Below are 20,368 nucleotides of genomic sequence, written 5' to 3'. Positions count from 1 at the left end.
CATTTTCTGCATACGGCATCCCAGCAATTTAGTTATTACCTGCAGAGGGGCAGTTTTCAGGCAGCAACAGGTCCTTCTTGTTGATTCTTTATATGCTGAGGAAGTTCAACAGAAAGGGGGATGCAGACAAGAGAGTAACAGATTTCCAAAGGCCTGAGCTAAGAAGTGAACACCACTTCGAGCTAGATAAGAGCAGATTTGGGAGCTTAGGAGTACCTGTGAGTTCTCCAAAAAGAGCTCTGTCTAAGTTCTGCAATGAAAAAGTCTTCCCAGAAGCCCACCTTTCTGCTTATGCTTTTTACTCCAAAGGCATTTAGTAAATTTCTATTATGTGAGAGAGCTGTGCCAGGCCCTGGGCAGGCATGAATAAGCAAGACAAACCTAGTCACCACCACCTTGGAAATGAAGCTCAGGGACCACAGTCTTTCCGTCATAAAACTTGATGTTGATAAATATAGATTGCTGGAGCCCTTTGCTTTCTTTCCACCAGGAAACAGAATTTATGTCCCAGTCACTGCTTCTTCTTCTATGAAAAACATAGGTCCAGTTCTCTCCATGAATGGAGAAGTGGGTCAGGGATATTTCCCTTTGAGTGCACCCCAAGCAAAACTCAGCAACAAACACGGAGCACACTTCCTTTTTCTCCAGGAGCTCCTGCACACCACAGGACATGCCGGGCAGTCTACTTAACTGCCAAAGGAGAGCTGTGCAGTGGCACTTACTGTTAACCAATCAATATTCAAAGAAACATAAGTCTTAAGACTCAGAGAGAACCTTTGAGACCATCTAGTCCTCCTCTAGTAGCTTCTAAACTTTTTATGGCTCACAGAACTCTTTGAAAATTAGTGGCTCCTTTAGATTTTCTGTACCAAAAAGACATACATGTATCTCAGCACATAATTTTCTTCATATTTTCAGGAGCTCTGTGGATACATCATGTGGCTGAACTTCCTGGAATTCCTGAGACCACATATTAAGAATTTCTACTTTAGGGGAACCTGGGTGGCTCAGTCAGTTAAGCATCCAACTTCCACTCAGGTCATGATCTCAGATTGTGGGTTTGAACCCACATCAGATTCTGTGCTGACAGCTTGAATTCTGTGTCTCTCAATCTCTCTGCCCCTCTCCAACTCATGCTCTGTCTCTTTCTCTCAAAAATGAATAAACATTAAAAAAAAATTCCTACTCTGTATAAAAGCCCATTTGAGCTCTAATGTTGTCTCTGAATTAGCATTCTCTGAATTGGGTAGCCCTGCTGGTTGAAATACAGAGGTAATGTTGTACCTAAGTACAGTGCAGGACACAGTTCCATCCCTATGTGAGTTAATTATCTCCAGAAAATGTAAAAACTCTGCTTGGTGACCATGGACAGGGCCTCTAAAACCAGTCTGCTGACACATATCATAGCTTTCACAATGATACCACACTCAAAAATGAAGTAGTGGGATCTGGTGGCATTAAAGGGTTAGACCTCTGGGTTTTCAAGATAGTTGCTCCCTGCTGACATAGCAGTAGTATTCATATGGATCTTCCATTTCATATATATTCTCCTCAATGATATAGATGTTTTCCTCCGAGTGCATTCCTTCTGCTGCTATATTTGCTAGCCCTGAGGGAGGGACGTTGGCCAAAGTGACGAGGCTGTGGAAATAAATGTTGCAGTTGAGTTAAGCATTTCCTGGGCAGCACAGAATAGACTTAACAGAAGAGGCTTGGTTGAAGAGACAACAACCAAATGTAGTACATGATCCTTGATCAGGCCCTAACTAGCAAGAAAAAGCCATAAAATAGCAATAAAATGATTTGTGGAACGACTGAGGAAATTTGAACTAATCTTAATTTTCCTGAGTATAAATATGGCATCGTGTTGGGAGGAGGTACAGACTGAAGTGTTTAGGTGAAGTGGCAAGATATTTGAAATGTCCTTACAAATGTTTCAGAAGAAATGTTCTCTATAAATAGAGAAACAAAGCAAGCATGTCAAAATCTCAAACCACAAGTTTGGTTGCAGGGTTCTGTTGTTCTTGTACTATAACTTCAATTCTTCTGTGGGCTTGAACAGTTTCAAAAAGGAAAAAAAAAGGAATTAGGTTATGGATCCAATCAGACTTGGTTTGAGTTCTATCTCTATCATTTAGTAGTCATATGATTGGGTAAATTGAGTGGTTGGGTTTTTTGTTTTGTTTTGTTTTTTGTTTTCATTTACTCAGTCAAGAAATTTTTAGTGTGTTACACACTGTTCTAAGAAGCAAGAAATGCAGCAGTGAACAATACTCAAAAACCCCATGGAGGCTGCATATTAGCAAACTTTGTGTCTCAGGGTCCTCATCTATAAAATGGGAACAATAAGCATTCTATTTCACAGGGCTGCTGTAAGGAACATTTATTCATTCAATCATTGGATAACGTAGGTGCCTATTAAGCATGACATGCTCTATCAGGGAATAATTGTTAATGTGGCAACAACTTCCTAATTTTCTACAGAGCTTATCTTTATAAGCAGGGATGGAAGTTAACCAAATAATTTCACCAAATAATGAATTAATGCATGCAAATAGCACCCATGGGTAACATCACATTTCAAGTTTCAGCTCTAATAACAGATCCTGGCACAGATAGTCAAAAGTCACTGATAATTAAATTGTCTGATTGGGCTTTATTTGACTTTTTTTTATTGCAGAGTATTTTGTCTTCATTAATATGCTATCTATACTTTGCCTAAAATTATTCATGGCTTAGATAGTATTCAATGGGCTGAATGATTTTTTTTTCTTGAAATGTACTTCATTCTACCCATGTTCCAAATATCACTAAATTCTAGTACATGCTATATGAGCTTTGTATATTTGGAATAAGGTGTGTGCATGTATGTATATATATACATATGTATATAGTCAAAAACAGATACTGAGACTGCAGTATAATAGACCAGTAGATTTTAACCCTGTTTATACAGTAGAATCACCTGGAAAACTTTTAGAAAAAACCCTATGCTTAGGTCTCATCCTCAAAGATGCTAATGGATTTGCTCTGGGGTTGGCAACAGTAGGTTCAAGAGTCCTAGGTGATTCTAATAGGCAACCCAAGTTAAGAAAGTCTGGGCTGAGCTATAAAAGCCCTGAAAGTAGGTTCTGGGTTTCTTGCTCACTTTTGTAACCCAATGCCCAGCCCAGAGCCCGGGTGTAGTTCAATCACTAGAAGGGTCAGTTCATTGAAAAAAAAGAAAAAAACCATTAATATACAAATAAATATTTCCTATCAATAGGGAGATGAATTCTATCCCTTAACTTTAGTCAATGAAGCTAGAGAAATCAGTAAGTAAAACAGAACAGTGTGTTTAATTGGCATTGCATAAACCTAACCCTAAGGTAAGAAGAAAGTACAAGTTTAAATCCCAGGGCAGGCCTTTTAAGAGCAAAGCCATATTAGAGTAGAGGCCTCCAAGATTCCCACCTTCCCCTACCCCACCCATTACTCTTACCTTGACTTCTGTAACTTCTCTTTGCTGTAAGAACACCCTAGGTAAAATGTGGAAGAAAAGTACATTAAAACTGCTTTCATAAAACAAACAAGTTAGGAAATAAAATGAACTTACTGGAGGCAAGGATTGTTTAGGGAAATCTGGTTTCCCCTTGGACTGAGTTAAATCAAACTATCAGTGTGTGTCTTGGTTTGTTACATGGACTATTCTAGAAAGTAATAAAGTTTAATTTCTCACATTCAACAAATTCATGGAGCATCCACTTTGTGTTTGGTAGTATGCTAGGCACTGAGAATGCAATGGTGAATTGTGGACCCCGACTTCTGAAAACCTGTGTTCTTGTGAGAAAAGAATTTAAAAAAATAATTTCTAATTGTGGAACCAACAATGTACTGTAACAGATGACTGAGAAGGTGGTCAGGAAAAAAACTCTCAGATGGGGTAAACTTCAAGCTCATTTCTGGGAAAAAAAAGAGAAAGAGAGAGAGAGAGAGAATGAGTCAGCCAAGTGAACAGCCAGGGGGAAAATTGAGGCAAAGAGACCCCAGGTAAAGATGACTGTGTGTTCCTGAAACTGAAAATATGGTTGAAATAAGAAAGGGGCCCAAGATAAGGTCTGAGAGGTAGGCTGGGGCTACCTTCTATAAGACCTTTTAAGTCATAATCGAGATTTTGGATCTTATTCTATAAAATAAGAATCTTACTCTTATTCCTACAAGAAAGAATTAGAGGACAGAAATAAGAGCTGATTGGGTTTTAAGAAAATCACTCTAACTGCTCTGTGGAGAACGATTAAAAGGAGGTATAAAAAAATGAAGAAGTTAAGTAGAGATCATGATGCCTCACATCAGGGTAAGGTGATGACCAAGAGATTCAGAATAATGAATGTACTTTACGTATATTTTGGAGAAAGTCTTCAGGAATTAAAATTGGATTTTATGTTAGGAGGAAACAGGATTTTAGGCTGGCCTATGGCATTCGGTTTAAACAGCCAGATGGATGGTAGTGAAGTGCTATAATGGGAAAGACCAGAGAAGAAGAGGTTGTGTTCTGGGAAGGTGGAATATAGACTCTAGACGTCCATTTTGGACATGTTAAATGGGGAAGACATCTAAGTGGAGGTATCAACTGGACAAACACTCAGAGCTGGAGGGGGAAATTAAGGATGACATTTAAATCTATGGAAATATACATCATCACCTAGAGGGTATAGAGAAAGGGAAATGGTCAGCCCTGAGGAATATCAACATCCAAAGGTCAAACAGAAGAGGAAATAACAAAAGTGACTGAAAATGAATGGCCAGTGAAGTAGGAGAGTGGTGTTTTAGAAGCCAAGAGAAGGAAGACTTTCTAGAATGAGTGAAACTCAATTTGATTAAATATTGCTGAAAGATTGACTACAATGAAGACAGAAGAGTCTATTGGACTTAGCAAAATGTAAGTTGTCAGTGGGCTTGACTAGAACTATTTCCATGGTGCTTCAGGGGGAACAAAGTAGGAAAAACTCATCTGAGAAATATGCCTGTGAAGGAAAACAGAAATGGGAGTAGCTAAAGAGGAATATATGAGTTAGAACATATTTTTATGCTGATGAGAGTAGAATAAATAGAAAGGGAGAGGTAGATAATTCTAGAGAAAGGGGTAAAAGGAGGAATGAAGTCTGGGCTAAGTCTAAGAATATGGAACAAGTCTTTGATACTTCATCAGTTGAGTGAGAAATGAAAGCTGTTTGAGTGGTACTGAGGCATGGACGCTCATCTCAGAAAGTACACTAGAAAGATATGGGATTGCTGGTTGTATTGCTACCAATTTATGGCTTTGATGTCATGACTTAAAAACCTGTCACCTTGGTTGTAAGACTTCACCCATCAACTTCTAGGGAAAAGACCCAAAACCAAACAGGACTTTCCTATCTGTTCTTCGAAGTAGCCATGTTTTTGGAGTAATACATATGTGTATATAGAGTGTCAACCTTCTCCCATTCATTACCCTCACTTCAAGCCTCTTTGCACAAACTGAACTTGAAAAGCTAGTGAGTACTATCATTGCTCAGTTTCAACCTGTAGACTTCATATTCATGTGATCAGTTCACAAACGCCACTACTTCCTCGGTGCAAACCCAGGTAAGCGTGCCTGGGGTAGTTTCTTTCTTTGAACAATCTATTTACCAATAATAGCAGAATAGCATAGTGGTGCGGAATAAGAGAGCTCTGTCTTCAAATTCTCTATCAATTAACTGTGTGACTTGGGGCAGCATCCTCATGAGAATGAGGTAAATTACAATATTAGTGTCTTTCTCATTAGAGTAATTATGAAGATTTAATGCATATAAAGCACTCAGCAGCTTTAAGTCACATAATTAGGGTGACTAGTTCATGCTGGTTTTCCCTGGACTGTCCTAATTTTAGCACTGAAGTATCCTATCCTAAGGTCCCTTCAGTCCTGGGAAAATATGGGACAGTTGGTCACCCTATATGCAGTCCATGTTTAAGTATTAGAAGGAAGGGCTGCTAGAATGTACTAAGCCATGGGGTATAAGGTCTTGGCCTCTGCCCTCAAAGAAGAAAATATATCACAATTATAAAAGTGTGAGAGGCTTTTGGAGTGCTGATGATGGTTGGTCTTGATGGTAGTGATAGTTTCCAACTTGACAACAAACTATTTAAAAAATTAAAAAAATAAAATAAATAAAAATAACTTAGAAAACAATATGTGTGCTGAGTGCCGTGATGGAGCAAAATACAAATGCTGCAATCCTGGCCATGACCCTTTGGTAAAAGGACTTACCACCCGTCTCTAAAGACCTGTGCCCGAGAAACAAGTAAGATAGAAAAATGCACAGAAAGAAATTACTTTTTGTTGTTGCACTTCCTAATAAACCCAATTCATGAATTAAAGAGGTTTATTTGCTTAACAAAAGGTGCTAGAATCAGCCTGCTTGAATTTCAATGCCAGCTTTGCCTCTTTATGGATTCTGAAACCTTGGGAAAGAGACTTACTTTCTAGTAGTTGTACTTTTTGCACTATAAAACAGCGATAAATACTACCTACCACATAAGGCGGTGATGATAACATGTACGTAAAATGTTTAGCACCATGCCTGTGTATTACATGGTAAGCACTGTGTAAAAATTAGCTATTGTTATTGTTCGGTCTGGCAGGACTACAGGGTATTCAGTTTGATCACCCTCAGGTATAAATAGAAACTTACATCTGTATCTAGGTTTGTGTTGGTTCCTACCTTATGAGTTCCTTATCTTAACAGTTCCTTCTCTCCAGAGGGAGAGAATTACATCAACCAACTTACATGTGAGAGTTAAAGCAGCAATGATAAGAATGAGAGCCAGCCCAGCAGAGACCCCTGCTCCAATGTAGATGTCTGTTCTGGTGGTCGCAGCTGAGTCTTGCAACACATCAGCCGATGTGGGTATTTGCTATGGAAACACAAACAGAATTGCAGCAGATGGGCAGAAATCAGTGGAGTGCTCAGCCAGGTCTCATGACTTGTGCACCAGACCATGCCTTTTACAGCACCAGAGGAGTGCAGGGACCCTGAGAGCATGCATGATCTATCTCCTAGACAAGCGTCAAACCACCCAAAGAATGGGATCAGCATAATCCTTAAACTTAGCAAGGGAATGTGCTGCTTCTACGCTATGGGGGGACAAGGAGCTCATAGTAAATGGACTCCCCTCCCCTCAAAACAAAAATAGGTTTTAGAGTGGAATCCTGTTCATCCAAGGCCCCCTGGTGTTCCAGGGAGTTCAGAGTGGTCTAAACTTGGTGTCTTGCAGAGAAGCCCCCACCTTCACAGAAAGACAGTGATTCAAGGACCAGGCCTTTGCAGCCAGATAGTCCTAGGTTCAAATCCCAGCTCTGCCACCATCTTGGAGAGTTCTTAGGAAAATGAAGTAACAAGAAATATAAAATGTTTGGCACAGGGCCTTGTATGCAATAAATGCAATCTGTGCATAAGTTGTGATAATTATTGTGGCTATTTCTCTAATTAATTTTATTTTTTAACTGAAAGCCAAAACATTCTTCTGCTTCCAAAACTTTAGTTCATATTCTCCCTTTAAAAACAGTAATACCAAACAATTTTAAAACAAAGAAGTCAAAGAAATTAAATTTTCCACTTATTCAATCAGCATTTACTACAGGAGTGCTATATGCAAGATACTGTGTATTAAACACTATAGATATATAGAGGTACTTAGAGTCTGACTTTGGTCAAAAGAAGGGGAGGTACAAACACCAAGTCCTGAGCCTTGGTTGTGAACACACAAGTAGGGGACTTAGTCAAATGAATGCGGACTCTTGGATACATCTTCAAAGAATTTTTAAGTTGCTACTATAAGCTTGCTATCTAGGGGATTCCCTTTTACTCTGAGAAAGTGGGGGACACTAAAATTGTGGTTAATTAAAAGACTGATTTATTTATAGTTAGATATATAAATCATTGGCTTAAAAGACTCTTGACTAGTGTCCTGTCATACATAAATAAATTTACACTATCTTTCTCATTAGGGTTATCATGGGAGCAAGAAGAAATATATTCTAGGGAGATGAGGGTCTTTGAACCCTTCACAGGGGTACACAGTTGTGACATATGAGAAGAGGAACAAGAAGCAAGTGCTTTTTTGTTTTTGTTTTCCAGCACTTACTATGCACCAGGCACTTCACACTTAACCCCTCATTTCATCCTTAGATGGCTATAAATGCCCTATACAACATGCTACAGCTGCAGGCTCTGCAGCTAAAGGAGATTGAGACATTTTTCCCCCAAGGAGAGAGCGAACAAGAAGGAGGACTAAAGCCAAACTTTCTTTTCTCTGAGTTGAGCATGAGGTTAGCTCATACACACACATATGCACACACATGCACACATCACTTACAGTTTGATTTTTGTCATGGAGGGTCCCCAGCGTCTGTATCTCTGCCATAAAAAGAAAAAATAGCTTATAGAATAGTCGAGAGTGTTTTCTTTTATCTTAGTTTTTAAAAATCTTTAAGATGCCTAGAGTCCTATTTGAAAATAATCCTACTCTATGCTCTTCACAATAAGTAATTGTGAGACCAGTATTTCCTAAACACTTAGAAATCAATGGATAGATGGATGACCATATTTTTTTATCCAGATAATGAACCTGACTACTTATGTTCTATGAAATGGAGACCTCTGCCAGGAAAACCTATGTTGAAAATGTGGTTTGTTTTGTCCACAGCACCCCAGAGAGGGCTGCAAAATTCCAACAACATTGATAACACTCAAGCAGACATTATATTGTAATGAGACTTTGAAAGATAACAAAAGTTAATTTTCTTAAAAAAGTTTAACATTTACTCATTAAGAGGGAGACAGGGTATTACATTGCCTAAAAATGAGAGTAATAGTGACTATAGCTATAATTTACCATGAGCTGACATTGGGCTAAATTCTTTTTAGCAAAGTATCTCATTTAGCATTCAAAACAATTATCCTAAAGTAGAGACTATTAGCCCCATTAAGCAGATGAAGAAGCTGAGAATTAGAACGTTAGAGGACTTGGGGCATCTGGGTGACTCAGCTGGTTGGGTGTCCGACTTCAGCTCAGGTCAAAACCACACGGTCAGGGAGTTTAAGCCCCACATCAGGCTCTGTGCTGACAGCTCAGAGCCTGGAACCTGCTTCAGATTCTGTGTCTCCCTCTGTCTCTGTTCCTCCCCTGCTCATGCTCTGTCTCTCAAAAATGAATAAATGTTTAAAAATTTTTTTAAAAAAGAAAGAAAAAGGAAGTTAGGGGACTTACCCAGGGTCACACAGACTAGTGAATAACAGAAATGGCCTTCTGATTTGGGTCTGCATAGCTTTAAATAATATTCTTAACTCTTTGTTTTTTAATGTTTTTATTTCTGAGAGAGAGAGAGAGTGAGAGAGACAGTGTGAGCAGGTGAGGGTCAGAGAGAGAGAGACACACACACAGAATCTGAAGCAGGATCCAGGCTCTGAGCTAGCTGTCAGCACAGAGCCCGACATGGGGCTCGAACCCACAAGCCATGAGATCATGACCTGAGCCAAAGTCGGACGCTTAACCGACTGAACCACCCAGGTGCCTCAATACTCTTAACTCTTAACACTCTTAACAATGTTGCTTTCAACAACCTTTACTTTTGCACTGTCACTACTAAGTGGTCACATTGCCCAGGTGCCAGCTCACCTTCTTCCCTTTTTATTCATTCATTTCTTTATCTGCTTATCCATTTGATGAACATGTACTACAGCCCTTCTCTGTGCCAGGCCTGGGGTACAGTGCAATGAACAGCATGAGCACAGCCCTAACCTTATGGACACTGCATTCTAAAAATCAATAGATGGTTAGCTTTGAGAAAATTTAAAATGCCTACTCATTTTTCTGGCTAAGTCAGAGGCTCTGAAACTTCTTAAATGGTCACTTTCTGGAGACCTAAAAATCTAAATCCTTTAATGTAGAACCTCTGGTTTAACAGACCATGATTTTTTAAATTTCTTTTTTTTTTTTTTAACATTTTATTTTTTTGAGAGACAGAGACAGGGGATGAGCAGAGGAGGGGCAGAGAAAGAGGAAGACACAGAATCCGAAACAGGCTCCTGGCTCTGAGCTGTAGTACAGAGCCCGATGTGGGACTCAAACCCGAGCTGAAGTCAGACACTCAACCAACTGAGCCACCCAGGCATCCCAACAGACCATGATTTTAATGTTAATATTTACTATTCTCAGCCTAAAATTTTTTTTTAAAAAAGAGGAAATAAAAGAGATTGTTTTCCACTTACCTTTGCCCTTATTACCCAAAAAGGGATTTAAAGTATAAAAACCACATTGGTGGAACTACTAAGTAAACATGAATCTTAACCACACATAAGATTTTCTAATGTAAATCCAGTTTCTGCTTCCCTGTAATTATTTTTCTGGGCCTAAATGGTAAGACTGACTTCTCCTTTTTTTTCTTATTTCAACTTACAGTGAAAATAATCCACTGTTATTTTATTGATTATCACAGATTATTTTCACAGAGATAACCATCAACCAAGGTAAGTGAGACAGCTGGAAAAAGTTGCATTGATTTTCCCAGAAAACCCAAGACTTGGCTGGAGTGGAAGTAGCGAGGGGGTGGCATAGTCTTAAAAGTATATAAATTTGTAGTTACCAGCTAGTACATATTATGTGCCAGACATGGTGCTTAGTACTTTATTTGCATATTATCTTTTAATCTTTACCACAATAGATACGTACTATTATTTTCCCATTTTTCAGATGAAGAAATTGAGTCTCAGAGAGGTACTTTACCTAAGATCACACAACTACTCATTGACAAACCTGAGATTTAGGCCAAGTCTACCTCCAGAGCTGAAGATTCACCATAACCTTGTCCTGCTTCTTGAGGTGGAAGAGACATTACATTGCTTTGTGTTCAAGATAGGTTCCACAATTCTTGAATTCTTACTTGTTAACGCTCCATTCCACTTTGTAGCAAACATATTACATGTACCCACATTCCACATGAAAGAAAAGGAATGTATAACTACACACAGTTGACTTGCAGGTAACTAATTGATATGTTACATATTCTAGACATGCCATTAAATAATTTTAACTTTTCATTTTATTTTCCTACTTCTGAACTGTTACATTTTGTTTGTTTATTGAAATATTTTCTTAGGCCTTTGCAAAACTCAGAGATTGTAGGTACTGTGCCTATATTCCTGATGCAAGAAATGGCCCCATCTTTGTTGCCCTAAAGGGAAGGAACTAACAGTAAAAACTAAAGGGAAAAAGACTTGTTTAGGATATAAACAACTCTGAGGAAATACACTGCCTCATGAGGAAGATGTGTGGGCATACAGTGAGTGTGCACTTGGTGGTAATGTTATAAGCAGCATTGGTAGCACAGGATGGGAATGTGGACATACCATAAATATCTGGTATGACTTGATTAGGCCACAATGAGGGCTATCATCTGTTCCCACCATATTTAATTTTCTCACTAATTGCATAAGAGATGTCTACCAATCACCAAAGAACTACCAAAGATTAAACCATTAGAGAGCTGAAGTTACTACTTATAATTATAACTAATTTTTGAGTGCTTTCTGTGGGTCAGGTACTATGCTGAGCACGTTACATGTATTGTCACACTCAGTCTTTACAACAGTCTTATGCAGTAGGCTCTGGGGTTACCCTCAATGTAGAGGTAAGGAAATTGAGCCTCACAAAGTTTGAGCAATTTTACCTTGAGCTCACAAAGCTAGTATGAAGAGCTGATATTAGAACCCATTCTACTTACCTGTTGTTGATGTACTTAACCACAATCTCATTCTGCATCCGATCTTACTGGTAAATTTAAGGACAATAACCAACATGTACTGAGTACATAATATGATCAAATACTGGACTAAGCACTTGAGACACCCTTTCTTAGTTAAATTTCACAAGGTGGGACCTAGGAGATTTATGAGATTAAGATATGGGACTTACCTGTTATTACCCTCATCTTACTGAATGGAAGACTAAACTCCAGAGAGTATAAGAGAGACCAGGACTTTGACAGGAGACATTTAAGATTCAGCTCCCTGCTCAATGTGACCTGAGGTCTGCTCTTTTGATCCTATCTTCTCTTCCAGAGAAGCATGGAAAAGTCCTTGCTGAATTACTTGAAGAATTTAGCTGCTCTTCTGAGGTTGGAATTGAAGGAAGATGATGGGCTTCATTCCAGTTGGAAGAGATCCTTGAAATCACCTAATCCAACCCCAGGCATGGACTGGGGTGGATTCATGACAAAACATCCCCAGTCTGGGAGGTAATTGCAAAATAATGGCAATGTAATGAGTTTTTCATTAGATTAAATTTATTTAATTTAGAAACATGTCTTTTATTAATGGAATAGTGTCATTAGTAGATTTTTCCCCTTACTTGGCAAAATACATAGATTACCAAAATTCTTTTTTTTAGTGGGGAGGGGGTGGGAATTTTATTAGGTTATAAAATCCAAAGTCTCTGAACCCTCTCCTTGGACAGAACAGGAGGGGGAGGTCCAGGGAAGTGAAAGGCTTCAGCCCAGGTCACAGGGCTACTTGTGACTAACTCCAAATCTCAGCTCAGGGCTCCTTTTCCCCAGCACAAGTTTGTCCCCACCATCCCCTCACCACACACACTATCTCAGGTGCCCAGAAACATTCATGCCACCAATGAAACCCACTTCTCATCTCTTTCCCATATTCAAAATCCTCCGAACTCAGAAAATGCCAGAAGGCTTCCTCCTACACCACCTGTATAATTACCTGAGCCATATCCCTTGGTGGTGAGCATCCTTGGAAAGGCTGTAGTGAAGTCTCTGCGTGTAGGCCGAGCAGGGGTGACCTTGGCTAATATCAGAAACCAATATAAAGATGAGGCTTCTCTGAGAGCAGAGAACTTGTTTCAGGGAATCAAAGGGGCAGCAGAAAAAAATATGAAACACAACAAATGAAGAAAAGCACATGCCCAACTGCTGAAACTCCCTGGAAGCATTCATTGAGAGTGTATAAGACTCTTAACACGTTGGGCAGAGGTCTGTTATGGCCATCATTGCCACAGTCTAACTGTTAATAACAGAACTAATAGCCACACAAATGACCATACTAAATGCTTTTTATAAAACACTTCATAAAATCCTCCTAATGGCCTGTATGGTAGATATTGTCATATTTCATAGAGGAAGAGGTCACAGAGCTTAAATAACTTGCCTGAGATTACACAGCTAGTAAGAAACAAAGTTGGATTTGAACTCAGCTCCATCAGCCACATACTACATGCTGTATAAATCTTAAAATGTATGAGCACATGCACCCTGCTCCTCCCCACGTCACACATACATGGTCTGGTGGTTCTCAGTCCTGTCTGCACAGGGAGAAGAATCATCTAAGGTAGACTTTGTAAAATCCCAGCACTCGGGCTCTACTTCCAGAAATATTGATTTCTCTGATTTGTGGGTGGGGACCAAGGAGCTATAGGTGTGGGAAAGCTTTCCAGGTGATTCTAATGAGCAGTCATGTTCTTAACCACTGATCTAGGCCTATCCTGTCCATGCATTTGAAAATAGAGGAAGGGAATTAAATGTGGCTGGGCATTGCTGGTGGAGCCTGTTAAACTTTAGGTCTAGAGACCCACTCCCAGGGCTATAATTGGGGAGATCAGTAGTGAGACCAATCAATATATTTAATTACCTGCAGCTGAGTTTTATTTATAAGGCAGACATGCAAAGGTCCACTCACCTGGTTTGATGACCAACTCCAAGTTTGATTTTTTATCATTCATTGGGCCTGGGAATTGGATCCGGCAGCAATAGGTCCCACTGTCAGCTAGAGTCACATTCTCTATAGTCAAGGACACATCTCCTTTGTGGAGATTCCTCTTTAGCTGGTATCTGTTGGATGTCTGATATTTCAAGTTCCTTCCATCTGTGCTGAGCAACGTATCATAACATTCAAACACAGGACAGAATCCCTTGCCCCAGCAGACAGGCACAAGATCCTCAGGAGTGGTTGCAGAGTAGGTGCAGGGCAGAACAGCATTCTGACCCACTTCCACTACATATGCCCCTTCCAAAGATCCTGAATAAAGAGGGAAAGGAGAGCAAGATTCAGGCAATGAGTGAGGTTGGTCCATTTCAAGAAAACTGCAAGTGATGCATGCAGAATACAAAGGAAACCAGGGCTGCTGTTCTGTTTGGAAGATGGTCCACCATGACAATGGTTCTCTGACTTGAGAACCATCAGAATCACCAGAAGGCCTTGTTAAAACACACGTGACTGGGCTTAGCTGCTAGAGTTCCTGGTTCGATAGGTCTGGGGTGGGCTATAAAACTTTGAATTTCTAGAAGGTTCCAGCTGTTGACAGGGCTGGTCTCAGAAACTCACTCTGAAAACCAGTGCCCTAGGAGAGAATTGTGGTCCAGCCCTGTGAACATCTGAGGGCAAGGCAGATAGAAATAGATAGTCAGAAAATGAGTCATTGTCAGCCAGTAAAACAGCTCACTCATCTGGACTAGCTGTCTGCTCATTGATGAAAGGCAATTAACTTAACATAAATCTCTCTCTCTCTCTCTTTTTTTTAAAGCATTCAGCACTTAATGAATAAAAAGCATTGGCTGTATAAGAAGATTGTATATCTGAAACCACCCACAGGCTATTTTGAAGTTTAAAATTAATTATCTTTAAATATATATATGGTGAAACATTTAAACAGTATAAGAGGGTATATGAGGGTGCCTGGGTGGCTCTGTCGATGAAGCATCTGACTTTGGCTCAGGTCATGATCCCACGGTCCATGAGTTCAATCCCTGCATCAGGCTCTGTGTTGACAGCTCAGAGCCTGGAGCCTGTTTCAGATCCTGCCCCTCCCCCCACTCACATGCAGGCATGCACTCTCTCTCTCTAAAATAAACATTAAACATTTTTTAAAGGTATATGAAAAGTATACTCCCTTTCCCTGCTCCTTTCCATTTTCTGGTTCCCCTTCCCAGAGTCTATACATTAAGGAGGATTCATGTATTCCCACTCCTTACAACACATAGACATCTAATATACGTTAACATTTCGACTTCAAGACATTTCATATCACTGTTTGGTCAGCTTCACTGTTTGCATCATGGAGATATCACAAACTTATTTACCTACTTCCCGACTGGTGGACATTTAGGTTGCTTCCAAACCTGCTCTTGCAAGCATTACAATGACAGTCCTTGTATCTTTATCTCACACTATCCAATTGTGACCATCCATGCCCAGATGCCCAGACTTACCTGTGAGTACTGGCAGCAGCAGCAGCAGGACACAGTCAAAGGAAAGTTGTGAAACCATGGATTCTGAAGAATAAAGTCAAATAAAGCTCTGTTTAGTTTTGATTCTCCAGTGGAACAGGGTACCTCTTGCAATTCTGTCTCCTCCGCAATCACAGGAGCAGGGGCCGTTCTCCCTCACTGCTGGCCCAGCACAGCAGGGCATCTGACCTTTTCTCTGTTAATGCTCTCAAGTCCACAGTTACATCAAAGGAAACCCCTGTTGCCTGTCATACCACACCACACACATCCTGTAACAGCTCTGATATTTATCCTGTGAGTATCAGCGAAGAGGAAGCAATACTCAAGGAAGAAAAGTGTCTCTCAGTCAGTCAAGAAAAGTGGAGGGAGTCCTCTCATATCTCCAATGAAATAATTCTCTGGAATGTATGGTGTGTGGGTCTAGCTGGTTACCAGGGAACACAAGGCAGGAACATATCATCCACACATGCATTCAGTCAGATCAATCAGTTGGTTGGTCATACGACCAATGTTAATGGAGTAAGAGCTAGAGAATACCACGGTGAATGGCATGTTCCTTATTCTCACAGTTATGGGCCCCTTCCGCTCCAGCTCTGAACTTAATTCTTAGTCTTCTTCTAACACAGATTGGGCTGTGTTATATAACCTTGTTGGATCTTAGTTTCCTCATTTATAAAACGTATAAAAAGAGGAAATTGTGCTAGGTGACATGGCTCTCTGCTCTAATATTCTGACTTGGACGTGAACTTTCAAACCCTTCCACTTAGGAAAGACACTTTTCTTTCTGCAGTGTTTCTTCCCCCCTCACTGTGGAATCAAGGGGACGTCAATATTCTATTATATCTCATGTGAATAGGATGTCTCCTCCCTCCCATCCCTGGGGCTCTAGACATAAATTCTCAGAAAGGGTTGAGTTTCAACCACGCTCTCCGTCACTGAGGTGACATCTCAGACCCCTGAGATAGTGACAGCCTTCCGTCTCAGCCCTAGGATACTGACATTTCTCTGGGAACCTAAAAGCCAATGATTCTTTATCAAAGTGAGCTCACAGACTGAATAGTTTCTGAAAACCCTGTGGACTTCCTGTCTTTTCTTGCTGAACTTCCTTGTCACTCATCTTTATGCCACTAAATGCATTCACTATAAATATCCAGCTTATTCACTGTGTGTACTTTCCATAGCATCACAGAGGTAGCAGTTACTCAAGAAATCACAGTAAATGTCTTCATTTTATGCACAGGGAACTGAGACGTAAAAAGGTCGATTTGCCCAAAGGCATGTGACTAGTAATCCCAAATGAGAACTGTGTCTCCCAAGCTCCATATCTTTTCCACTACAAACTATTTTATGAATTTCATATTTGCCCTTAATATGTCTGCCTACATAACTTAAAAAACCAGCAAATGTCCATATCGAAGGGTAAGTAGAATGGATTAAACATGGGGTCAGGTGTTATGTTTACTGCATGACCCAATCAACACTCAAAAGTGTCAGGCCTCAGATTTTGTGTTCTGTTTTTCCTTTTTTCTTTCTGTTTTGTTTTTTATTATTATTACTCTGTTTATCTAGTGTTACTACTGGAACCAGCTTCATAAAATATTGACAATTTATTAACTCATTGAAGTCTAGACATAAGGGAGCCTAGAAATCTATTCTAAACCCCTTCTTTTTTTCTTCTGTGTACAGGGAGCTGTTTCTGAGCATTTTCCTGTTTATTTAACTTTTATTTCTTGTATCTTAAAAACAAACTGTTTAGATAATTCATCCAAATGACTAAAATTTGAAGCAGTATCAAAGCTTTATGAAGAAGGCTTGTTCCGATCCCTCCAAATCTACCAATTTCCATGCCCCCACCCTGTAGGTTTCCATTCTCCTAAGTCTCCTGTGTATACCCCCAATGCAGACACAAGAAAATAAAATACGCATTCATATTCCCTCCTTTCTTAGACAAATTGTATGTCCGTGTTACACCTTGCATTTCCTATTTACTGTTTTATATACGTTTTTAATATACACAAAAGCAAAAAAATATATATATATACACAAAAGCAGAGAGGAAAGTATGAGTTCCCAATACACAGGTTTAAAATTATCAACTTCTATTTTAAAACAAATCCCAAATCTCCTATTACTTCACCCTCACAGATTCAGTGTGTATTTTGGTTTTTTAAAGTTGACTTTCTGCTGCATAACCATAATACCATTTTCACACATGATCAAATTAGTAATGATGTCTTAGTACCCACGTCTTCAGTTTATAATCAAATTCCTCTGATTATCTCAAAAATACACTTTTACAATACATTTATTTATATTCAGACCCAATCAAGGTCCCTACATTGCATTTGGTTATCATATCAATTAAGTATCTTAATCTAGAACAGTGTTTCTTCCATCCCCCTGCCACTCACTGGCTTGTAAAATCAGTTGTTCCACAGAATGTGCCACAGTCTGGGTTTGCCTGCTTCCTGTGGTGTCACTGAAATTATTCCTCTTTTCTGTGTATTTCCTATAAACAAAACTTAGCTCTAGAGGTTTGACTTTTTGAAGAGTACTTCGCTGCTGGTGGTTTGTGCTTCAGATCCCACAACTGTCTGCTTGCTCTACCTATGGAGGTGCTAACTTTTATCAGCTTGCATTTTTCTTTTTAAACTCAACCTTCTAGACAAATACCATATGATTTCATTCATTGTGAAATTTAAGAAACAAAATAGATGAATATACAGGAGGGGGGATGAAAAAAGAGGGGAAAAAACCATAAGAGATTCTTTTGTTGTTGTTTGTTTTGTTTTTGTTTCTGTTTTTTTAATATAATTCATTATCAAGTTACCTAACATATATTGTATATAGTGTGCTCTTGGTTTCAAGGGTAGATTCCCCTGATGCATCACTTACATACAACAGTCAGTACTCACCCCAAAAAGTGCCCTCCTCAATGCCCATCACCCATTTTTTCCTCTCCCCTATGTTCCCATCAACCCTCAGTTTGTTCTCTGTTTTTAAGAGTGTCTCATGGGTTTGCCTCCCTCTCTGTTTGAAACTATTTTTTCTCCTTCCCTTCCCCAATGGTCTTCTGTTAAGTTTCTCAAGTTCCACTTATGAGTGAAAACATCTGTTATCTGTCTTTCTCTGGCTGACTTATTTCACTTAGCACAATACCCTCCAGTTCCATTCACGTTGCTGCAAATGGCAGGATTTCATTCTTCTCATTGCCAGGTAGTACTCCATTGTATATATAAACCACATCTTTTCTTATCCATTTACCAGTTGATAGACATTTGGGCTTTTTCCATGGTTTGGCTATTGTTGAAAGTGCTGCTATAAACATTGGGGTACATGTGCCCTTGTGAATCAGCACTCCAGTATCCTTTGTATAAATTCCTAGTAGTGCTGTTGCTGAGTCATAGGGTAGTTCACTTTTAATTTTTTGAGGAACCTTCACACTGTTTTCCAAAGTGGCTGTACCAGTTTGCATTCTCACCAACAATGCAAGAGGGCTCTGTTGTTTCCTGAGTTGTTAATTTTAGTTACTCTGACCATTGTGAGGTGGCATCTCAATGTGGTTTTGATTCGTATTTCCCTGATGATGAGCAATGTTGTTCGTCTTTTCATGTGTCTGTTGGTCATCTGGATGTCTTCTTTGGATAAGTGTCTATTCATGTCTTCTTACCATTTCTTCACTGAATTATTTGTTTTTCATGTGTTGTGTTTGGTAAGTTCTTTATATATTTTTGGATACTAACCCTTTATTCAATATGTCATTTGCAAATATTTTCTCCCATTCTGTCAGTTGCCTTTTAATTTTGTTGATTATTTCCTTTGCAGTGCAGAAGCTTTTTATTTTGATGAGGTCCCAATAGTTCATTTTTGCTTTTATTTCCCTTGCATTCAGATGTATCATGTAAAAAGTTGCTGTAGCTGAGATCAAAGAGGTTGTTGCCTGTTTTCTCTTCTACGGTTTTGATGGCTTCCTGACTCACATTTAAGTCTTTCATCTATCTTGAGTTTATTTTTGTGTATGGCATAAGAAAGTGGTCCGTTTCATTTTTCTGCATGTTGCTGTCTAGTTCTCCTAGCACCATTTGTTAAAGAGACTGTCTTTTTTCCATTAGATATTCTTTTCTGCTTTGTCAAAGGTTAGTTGGCCATACATTTGTGGGTCCAGTTCTGGGTTCTCTATTCTATCCCATTGGTCTATTTGTCTGTTTTTGTGCCAATACCATACTGTCTTGATGATTACAGCTTTGTAATAGAGGCTAAAGTCTGGGATGGTGATGCCTCCCGTTTTGGTTTTCTTCTTCAATATTACTTTGGCTATTCAGGGTCTTTTGTGGTTCCATATAAATTTTACGATTGTTTGTTCCAGCTTTGAGAAGAATGCCGGTGCAATTTTGATTGGGATTGAATTGAATGAGTAGATTGCTTTGGGTAGTATTGACATTTTAACAATATTTGTTCTTCCAATCCATGATCATGGAATGTTTTTCCATTCCTTTGTGTTGTCTTCAATTTCTTTCATAAGTTTTCTATAGTTTTCAGCTTACAGATCTTTTACATCTTTGTTTAGGCTCATTCCTAGGTATTTTATGGTTCTTGGTTCAATTGTAAATGGGATCAGTTTTTTTATTTCTCTTTATGCCGCTTTATTATTCGTGTATAGAAATACAACCAATTTCTGTACATTGATTTTTGTATCCTGCGACTTTGCTGAATTCATGGATCAGTTCTGGCAGCTTTTTGGTGGTGTCTTTCAGGTTTTCCATGTAGAGTATCATGTCATCTGTGAAAAGTGAATTTTGACTCTTCTTTGCCAATTTGGATGCTTTTTATTTCATTTTGTTGTCTGATTGCTGAGGCTAGGACTTCCAACACTTTGTTAAATAACAGTGGCAAGAGTGGACATCCCTGTCGTGTTCCTGGTCTCAGAGGGAAAGCTCTCATTTTTTTCCCATTGGATGATATCATCCCAGAGGATGATATTAACTGTGAGCTTTTCACATATGGCTTTTATGATGTTAAGGTCTGTTCCTTCTACCCCAAGTTTCTTGAGGGATTTTTACTATGAAAGGATGC

At 39.3% G+C, this 20,368-nt stretch overlaps 1 protein-coding gene across 1 annotated transcript; it reads right to left on the bottom strand.

Moving 5' to 3' along the window:
* Positions 1-1,152: 1,152 nt before the first annotated feature.
* Positions 1,153-15,466, bottom strand: HAVCR2 (hepatitis A virus cellular receptor 2). Its single transcript, XM_039249476.1, has 7 exons — positions 15,278-15,466; positions 13,749-14,087; positions 12,777-12,860; positions 8,377-8,417; positions 6,789-6,915; positions 3,482-3,518; positions 1,153-1,641 (listed from the first exon to the last, which is right to left on the bottom strand). Exons 1-7 carry the CDS (start codon positions 15,333-15,335, stop codon positions 1,482-1,484), a joined length of 846 nt encoding a protein of 281 aa, XP_039105407.1. The 5' UTR covers positions 15,336-15,466; the 3' UTR covers positions 1,153-1,481.
* Positions 15,467-20,368: the final 4,902 nt, after the last annotated feature.

The sequence above is a fragment of the Hyaena hyaena genome, unplaced genomic scaffold (assembly GCF_003009895.1).
Source record: "Hyaena hyaena isolate Hyena2069 unplaced genomic scaffold, ASM300989v1 scaffold_336, whole genome shotgun sequence".
Taxonomy (NCBI): domain Eukaryota; kingdom Metazoa; phylum Chordata; class Mammalia; order Carnivora; family Hyaenidae; genus Hyaena; species Hyaena hyaena.
This window is presented reverse-complemented; position numbering and strand designations above follow the sequence as displayed.